The 9,666-nt window shown below is 31.9% G+C and overlaps 1 protein-coding gene across 1 annotated transcript; it reads left to right on the top strand.

Moving 5' to 3' along the window:
* The first annotated feature begins 754 nt into the window (after positions 1 to 754).
* Positions 755 to 5,940, top strand: LOC131854359 (elongation of very long chain fatty acids protein 7-like). Its single transcript, XM_059205466.1, has 5 exons — positions 755 to 875; positions 2,355 to 2,542; positions 3,415 to 3,483; positions 4,260 to 4,559; positions 5,719 to 5,940. The coding sequence occupies exons 1-5, from the start codon at positions 839 to 841 to the stop codon at positions 5,905 to 5,907; spliced, it is 783 nt and encodes a 260-aa protein (XP_059061449.1). The 5' UTR covers positions 755 to 838; the 3' UTR covers positions 5,908 to 5,940.
* The last annotated feature ends 3,726 nt before the right edge of the window (positions 5,941 to 9,666 follow it).

Genomic DNA, 9,666 nt, shown 5'->3' on the forward strand with positions numbered 1-9,666 from the left:
GTTGTTCTGAATTACATTATTAAGAATTTTGTGTGAATACAATCTGCCAAATAAGTAAACAAATAGTCACTTGAATAACAAAATAAATTACTCAAGTAACTATTTGTTTATATATATATTTATATTTATAATAGAGCAGCAAAAAAATATATTACTATAACTTGTAGGGACTGGCCCTACAAGTTATAGTAATATATTTTTTTAGATTTTTCATCTATAGTATAGTAGAGAATACGCTGGTGCAACAGAATATGCTGGTGGTGGAAACCTCCACTCGGAATATAAATCATGTTAAGTATAATTAGAATTAAGACACCATAATATCACAGAGCAATGAAAATATATATTTCACACGCAATAAGCATACAAGAAATATTCGTGTAACTCCTACAACAAAGCTACAGGCAAATTTACAATGCCGAAAAATTTTTCGGCATTGTAAATTTGCCTGTTTCCAAATGTTCAAAATACCAGCTAAAAATACATTATATCTGTAAAAAAATAAAAAAAGAGGTGAGAGGTATCTTCTTTTTCCTCTTTGGGCTTAAAACATGAAAAAATAAAAAGAACATTTGCAAGAATACTAGGTATATATTGTGATTTAACAGAATGGTTATTATTTAAGTACTTTCTTGCTTGTGTGTGATGTAACTTTTAATTGAACATGTATGGTCGAAATAATTTGAATACAATAGAAATCGATCGGTAGAATTAATTCAGATTACTTAGGATTATTCATTAATTTAATCGACCGGCAGTCCCGACTGGACGAAAACGTTAGTGAGTGATATCATTTGCGTGGTTATTATTAGTTAAATTTAGTTTTGATAATATTAAAATGGGTATAGGTGAATATGAAGAAATACAAAATTCAGGTGAGTTAATTTTATTCCTTACTGTGCATAGTTTTAAAATGGATGACAATGGAATGGTGCACCGACTCCAGGGCAGATCCAGCTTTGGCGCCAGGAGGGGGTCACATAGTCGTGGTCAAGTCAAGAACTTATAATTTAATTTTAATAACAATAGATACAAATAAAAAGTAGGTGTTTTATTAATGTACAAAGTTATTATATTACATTAAATTAGTTGAGTATTGAAGGTTTGTATTGTAGTTACATATAATCTGCATGGTGACAAAATATATAAATAAAATCATTATGTTCAATTTGTGGTCCACCTTAATCCTGGAACCCGCTCATGGGGTGGTCATGACCCCCATGACCCCCCCCCCTCCAAGGATCGGCCGTTGCACCCACTAACGGTATCCGCATGTAGAGCACTAGTGGATAATGATGGAATAAGCATGAGGCCTTCTGAATTTGTCACGATGTGCTAAGTGGTCTAGTTAGCCCATCGTGACAAATTAATTAGCAATTTATTATAATGGTTTCCAGTGGGAACCGCTTGGAGGCCGACCTTCAAAAGCATTTGTAGCAATGAGGCCATCAGTCAACATTATGAATAATACACTTTCTCCCTTGTCTCCATATTTGAAATTAATAGTTTCTGGAGGTAATGGGATTGTAAGCTATGTGTCATACCAGCTTCCAGGGAGAACCGTGTGTAGGTCATACACACGATTCCATTCCATATACCATACTTCCTGGAAACCATTGTTCTAAATACCTGGTGAATTTTCCATGATGGGCTAACTAACGTTACCTCATGCTCATCTTATTGCCTTCCATCGATGTCCCGCCAGCTAAAATGCAGTGCACCATGCCATTATAATCATTCAATAAAGGATTCAAGAAAGGTTTCATGGAGGGACATTACATTATCATGTATCGCCCGAGATACTGCTTATGCGTTACTACTCAGTACCAATAACATTACACGCCTTTTAATGTATAGGTACACTATAATTTAACTGCCAGATCTCACCCATCAACTGAAATACCGTTTACAAAACAAGTTGTATGGTGGCTTGCTTCACAAAGTATATCTCGGTACTTAATGTATCTCATGTATTAAGGAGACACTGTCTGGTCATCCGCTCTCCCTGAGGGAGGTTCCTCGGGCTCGGTTGGGGCCTCGGGGCGAATCCATTTACCCCGGCATCAATTCCGGAGGCTACAACCTCCGGGTGACTGGGTTTAAAGCCTCTAGCGCGAGTATAAATTATAAAATACCTAACCTAACTTTAACCTAACTTTCTAAACGTAGTGCCATACTTGGGGACATTTTTTTATTTAACCTTTTTTTTATATGTATATATATATTTGTTTTTTGTACCTCCAAGTATGACACTTACAAACATTCTACTACTACTTGGATTCCTTCTCGCGGCGACAGTTGCTATTTACCAAAGGGCTGGTCAACTTAATAACTGTATAATTTACTCATTGCAGATTCAATCCGAGGATGGCCTCTGGAACAAACACTACCAGCCATTGCTGTTGTCCTAGTAACCTATCTAGTGATGATAAAGATTATTCTCCCTGCATTTATGAAAACTAGACCAGCTTATGAATTTAAAAACGTATTAAAGTTTTACAACGGTTTTCAGGTCACATACTCTGCATATTTAGTGTTTCTTGTAAGTATCTTTTTTATAGAGAACAATATCTTTATATTGTATGAAAAATCACTGTCATTACATCTACGCTTAGATCTTACTAATATTATAAACGTGAAAATTTGTGTGTATGAATGGATAAATGTATGGAGATGTATGAATGGATGTTTGTTACTCTTTCACGCGAAAACTACTGAACGGTTTTTAATGTAAGTAACTTTACGTAATAATGTTTGTTTAAAATATAAAATATATTTGTTTGTAAAACAGAATTTATCTATGTTTACATCCCACTATCAAAAAAAACAAACATTGTTGTTAGTGTTGCCCAAAAGTAACATATTTAAAAAAATGTTTGCACACAAAATATATAACAGTTTGCAGAATAAATGAACATAATTTTAAAAATAAATTAACCAAATGATTGTTACTGTTTTACTCTCTGGACGATTATTTCAATTAAAAATATTATAAATACAAATAAAGTAATAATAATTGTAATAGTGCTAATAATCTATAATTTTAAATATGTAATATTAATGTAATTGTTATAATGTAGATATTAATGTATGTAATTTTTTTATTAATAAAATTTGCATGCTTTTCATATTACATACAGCTTTAGTTTAATGCAAATAAATGACTTACTTACTTACTTACTTGCTTAAATATCGCGGGCACAGTTAGTTTTTTATATTATTTTAATACAGTTTTCAATACATACAGTAGTTTAAGAGGAACTTTTATACTAGCTGTTGTATACTAGCTGACCCGCGCAGTTTTGTCTGCATAACACTTACTTGATATTTATCATTACATGTGGGATGAGGAGTAGCTCGGCAGGATTCCACAAACACAACATCAACAGTTATTTTATTTTTCTCTTATTTCAGTATACAAGATATATATTGAGACATGGAATAATTACCACTGGTTGTCCTAAAGGTGAAGACTTAAAAGAGGTAAGAAAAACTCACGTGGTTTGCTACCACATTTTGTTTACAGATCAAATAAGGTAACAAAGTAGAATGTACCTTGAAGGAAACTTTCCATATTCATATAACTGAATATTTTGACAAAAAGAAAAAGTGGAAAGAATTTATAAAACTCTTATGAACTCTTATGAAAAATTCAAATTCGATTCAGTCTCAGAAAGTGTTAAAAAATGTTAAAGATTTATAAGTTTATTCTTATTGATTTTAAATGTAGTCAACCACCAAATGTCAGGAGTTGAGTTCAGTTGCCAATGCATTAGTAATAATAGTCTTGAAGATATATATGCACTAGCAGACCCGCGCGATTTCGTTTGCTTCACATTTTCCCCGTCTTTTTTTCTTTTTTATGGGAAAAAAAATATTTTTCGGCATACACACCTATTTTCATGTGCCTATTTTCAACTTTCTACAATCAACCCCTAATCATAATTTTCCCTTTTCTTCTTATTTATGGGACAATTTTTTTTTATTGTTCAGCATACACACAATCCGGCATATTTATAATCCGGCATAATTACATTTTATACGGCAAAACGACATTAGTAATTAGATTAGATTAGCTTCTGCCCGAAAGGAAATTTAGAATAGGTTAGAAGAAAATTATTCTGTATAGAACAATAACTATATGTGAAATAAAAGATAATACAGATTTATTTAATGCCCACAGATAATAATATATTAATCTGTAAAAAAATAAAGTTAATTCGAACTACATATATCTAATTATTTAATTTTTTTTGCAGCTTATTAGTGACATTTATATATATTTTATCGCAAAACACCTGGACCTCTTGGATACCGTATTTTTCATACTCCGTAAGAAGGATAATCAGGCATCATTCCTCCATGTGTACCACCATTGTGTGATGGTAACTTGGACGTGGCTGCATTATGTACATTTTCCAACGGATAATTTTGTCGTTGTGGGCTTGTTGAACAGTTTTGTACACGTTCTTATGTATGCCTATTACGGAATATCTTCGCTGGGACCAGAGTTCGCTAAATATGTTTGGTGGAAAAAACATTTGACTAAAATTCAATTGGTAAGTATAGTAGTCTGATTGTGGGTACCCTCGAACAATGGCAGACTAAGGATAAAGGCAATGTGTTTCTCTTAAATAAAAATTACAAATTTGTGGATGATAAAGGAATGGTGCACCCACCTGCGTTAACGGTTTACGCTAGCGGGGCACTAGTGGAGGATGATAAGATGAGCATAAGGTTAGATTAGTAGCCGTGGTAAGTTTACGATGAATTTATCATGATGGTTTCTAGGGTGAATCACTTGGAGGTCAACCTGATATGGTACATTGGTAGCAATGTGGTTATTATTCCATATTACTAACAATCCTTTTGCTCCCAATAAATATTGCAATTAAAACCCTAATTATCGGGCCCTAGACATGTGCTTAGGTTGCCTTAGACTGCCGTTGCCCTCGATGGTCTAGTGGTTTAGCACATCGCCTTACTTCTGATCGTCGAGAATTCTATTCCTCGCACGGTGTAAACATTTGTATCCATGAGTATGTTTGTTTATATCAGTCTGAGTGTTTTCTATGTATATAATGTATTTACAAAAAATAATGTATCTAAGTATTTATATAATTTATCTAGTATTCATAACATAAGCTCTACTTACTTTGGGACTATATAGCGAAGTGTGAGTTATCAAGGAATATTATTCAAAATATGCGATTTAATAGTAGTGGCATCGTATTTTTGTAAGTTGCGATTATAATCTGTTAATTATCATTAAACAGCAATTTAATTATGTAAATATTCATTAAAATCTATATTAATATCGCAATTTATTCACAGAACATTTAGAATATTTGTTTATGGTAATATTTGGAGTAAATATATTTCTATTGTAATCCTTCAATATTGTCATTTTTTTCGGGACTTTGTACTACCACTTTGGGAGGACAAGATATTAATTAAATATATATAATTTTATAAAACACATATTATGAACATTTGACGGCCTCGGTGGTCTTGTGATTTAGCAGAGCGTTTTACTTCCGATGGTCGCGGTTTCGATTCCTCGCACGGTATAAACATTTGTTTATTGAGTGTGATTGTTTGTATCTACTATTTATGGATTTACAAAAAAACATATCTATCTATTTATATCACAAAAGTAACTGAACGCGCCTTAGTGCAAATACTACCATCAACCAATTACCTAAAAAATTTTTTCAGGTTCAATTCATCCTCGTGGTCCTTGACCTGCATTACCAGCAAAAGCTGTCACCGTGCCCTATACCGTGGTACTTCCATTACTTCTGCACTGGCAACATTAGCTTTTTCTTCATTTTATTCATAAAATTCTACATCAATAGTTACAAACGAAAGTGGGAGAAAACCTCAGTACCAGAGAAGAAACTATAAAAAATGCACGTGTATTTATATATAATTGTATATTCTTTAATAAAAATTATATAACAATTGTATTGTAATTGATTTATTTGCTTTAATCATGGTTAAGTTACAAGATGTATTACAATATGCATACATATCCTGCCATAAATATAAATACCCATTGTAAGTGAAATAATTCTTAAAATTCCCCATCTATTATAGAGTTTATCCAAAAAAACAAAGATGAAAAATATAATTTTTATTCTTATTATATTACTATGGATAACTCTTAGACTAAAATATAAAAGATACACATGTAAATTTGCAAAATCTACATGTTTCTATGAATATATATATAGATATATTCATAGAAACATGTATAGCTTTTATATTTAATTTTAAGTCGAGTCCAAAGATGCCATCGGGGGGCTCAGTCCGGGGTTGTTGTCTGTCTAGGAAGATCCCAAAGATGTTTGAATGTGAAACCTTAATACACAGTTTTTTCATCTGTTACAATTACACGATTTTATTATATGTAAAGATTACACAGGCAACTTTCATATATATTCTTTCAAATGTAATATAAATAAATATTCTTTATTCAAATAAACTCAATACAAGCTTTTGAATAGGCCTATTTTTTTTATTCTACCGCTCCTTCGGAACGCAGACTCATCACAAGAACAATGAGCAAGAAACTTGTGTGTTGCTGTTTTGAATAAATGTTCAAATTCAAATAAATAATTACATAATAACAAGTAAGAGGCATACGATAATCAACATAGAAAACACTACACACTTATTCCTAGAGCAATCAGATAATATTGTACCCGCTATGAACTTTTTTCTACAAAAATTTTATTATCATTTAAAATCTCTTCAATTTTGTAGTAAAAATAGCTGTCCCGGCAAATGTTGTTTTGCCTTAAAATACTAAATAAAATTTAGGGGTGGACTACCTCTAACATTTAGGGGGATGAAAAATAGATGTTGGCCGACGATGTTCTCAGACCTACTCAATACGCTTACAAAATTTCATCAGAATCGGTCAAGCCGTTTCAGTGGAGAATGGGAACGAAAACTGTGACACGAGAATTTTATATATAAGATTTTAAAAGTGTTAGAAAATAAATTAAACCAATGCGCCATCTATTGATGGTTAGGGACATGTAATTAAAAAAGCATAAGATCAGCGATCTATGGAGAGTGTGACCCGGTAGTTATGTTAGTGAGAGTACAATATCAATAGATGGTGCTAAGTGCAGTCTTTATAACATTTTCATTCACTACACTAATGCTGTTGATAGCAACCTTTACAGCTTCACTGATAGGGGGCGGGTGCTGAAGACACTCCAAACCAAAGGAAGAATTTATGGAATGGTTGAAGGTCAACTCCCACCTTACGGACACCACTTTAGACTGAGGGCACCGCTAGGGGTTCGAACCTCGTTTTAGGTTGTCGTAATTTCGATCCCCGTTTGAGTTGAACGGGGGATAGATCGGGGACAGTGGTAGTTGAAAACTCCAACAAATAATATTATTAAATCCTTAATAATTTATTCCTTTTTAGAGAACACTTTGTTTTCAAGAGTACGAGTGTCGTTTGTTGTTTTACTCCTCTTCAATATTGATATACCACTGATTTTATTGAAATATTTTTTATTAATATTATAAAAGCGAGTGTGTGAGTGTGAGTATGGATGTTTGTTACTCTTTCAGGCAAAAGATACAGAACGGATTTTGATGAAGCTTTACAGTAATATAGCTTATGAACCAGAATAACTACATACAACACACACAATATTAAAGATATATAATTGCTTTAATTCACAATATGGTGTTTTTTAATGTCCCGGCAAACGTTGATTTTGTTGTAAAATAAAATAAAAATAGTAATATGATCCATAAAACAGCAATATTCATAATATTAATACTAGATTTAAAGACAAAAATTTCATTTAGAGAATATGGGAATAGGCATAAAAATTTATAATAAGACACCAAAGGATATATGGGAAACTTAAATAAACTGTTAAATCATAGATGACAGTTTATTTATAACGATTGAATGACACGAGATATTTTATATATAAGATTTAATGTTAGACAAACCGCGGGCTATATAAAAATATATAAACTGGATTTTTTAAAAAATAATTTGAGTGTTTTTAATTATTTTCAACGATCACTATATACGAACTGGACGGTCGTTGAAAAAGATTCATAATGTAAAAATCTGACGTTCATAAGACGCTAAAATCTGAAGAAATGATTTTTGAATTTGAATTTGAATTTAATGATCCCATTGCTGGCAATGTACCATGGCAGGTCTTCGCGTGGTTTACGCAAAAGAATCATCATCAATTCCTAGTGAATTCGTCACGATGGACTAACTGACCTGATCATTTATGGTCATTTTGTAACCTTCCACTGGTGCCCTGCCAGCATAAACCGTTTGCGCAAGCGAGTACACGATTCCATTATCATTCATTAAAAAAATATGGGCCATCTGAAGGTTAACCAAAGATTATGTCCGTAGTCTTTAGTTTACCGGGTCCGATGTCCGCCTGAAAATCAGAAATTCACGTCATCATTGCGGACCCTTAATAGTAATAATTATAATCCTGGAAAATACACACAGCGACATTTAGTCCCAAGCTAAGAGCTTGTGTTATAAATTCTAGACAACTGATATAAATACTTTTTTTTTGTAAATACATATTTATAAAACAGTTTAACCAATACAAACAATCATATTCATGAATAAAAAGAAACCTTTTTATTCATGAATACGGTGTAAACACACCGTACGAGAAATCGAACCGACGACCATTGGAAGTAAGTTACTACTTAAAACTACTACTAGACCACATTGCTGTATTCCGGAATAAATTAAAATAATTATAAAAGATGACCTATTTTATACATATATAACGTAGTAATTGCTTACCAGACAACTACTTCAATGGACGTAGGAATCCATTCATCTGTAGCCTACAAATTACAGGCTGCGCAGGCGCAAGCTCCACTGCACAACAACCAGTCTTAACCTGACCGTACCCCATAGTAGACGTGTCGCAATTGTTCTGCATTTTACATATTTGCCGATACTTAACGTGTGCTGAAATAAATATTTTTTTTTATTAGTATTTTCGCAGTATACAGGTGAGTGTTTTTTTTTGTTACATTGTTTTAAATAAAAATAAATTATGTACCTATGGACAATTTTTACACATGTAGTGTGAAGATCTATAACCCAGTTTTGCAACCTTTTATGTCGAATGTTAGAAAATTAAGCTTAGCTTAACAATATTGTTTCACGAAATGATGGCGTAAGATTTTCTGTAGGTTATTGAAAATTAATAATTACAATCTTGGACTATATATTTTAGAAATTATAAAATACATAAATGTCATCTAGATTTTATACAAACTCTAAAAAAAATATAATTTTATATTAAATTTTTACACATATAAATGGGATTTTCCTCATAATTATGTTACTATTAAGCTACTGTATTATAATATAGATAAGTTTTTATAAATATCTTATTTTATAAATAGCTTGAAACCAGAGGGTCCAAAACTTTCTCATAAACTGCTTTCAACGTATTACTCATTGTTTTGATTTTTCTATCATATTCCCAAAACTCGTCATAAAATATGAATAATTGATGTCACATTTAAATGAATTCCAATTTAAAATTTACAGCCGAGTTATAATTCAAAATTCGAAGTGATAAAAGAAAAAATATTTTTGTTTATTAATTTAATTTTCTTGTTTTCTAA

The sequence above is a fragment of the Achroia grisella genome, unplaced genomic scaffold (assembly GCF_030625045.1).
Source record: "Achroia grisella isolate CSIRO2021 unplaced genomic scaffold, CSIRO_AGI_Agris_v1 utg976, whole genome shotgun sequence".
NCBI lineage: Eukaryota > Metazoa > Arthropoda > Insecta > Lepidoptera > Pyralidae > Achroia > Achroia grisella.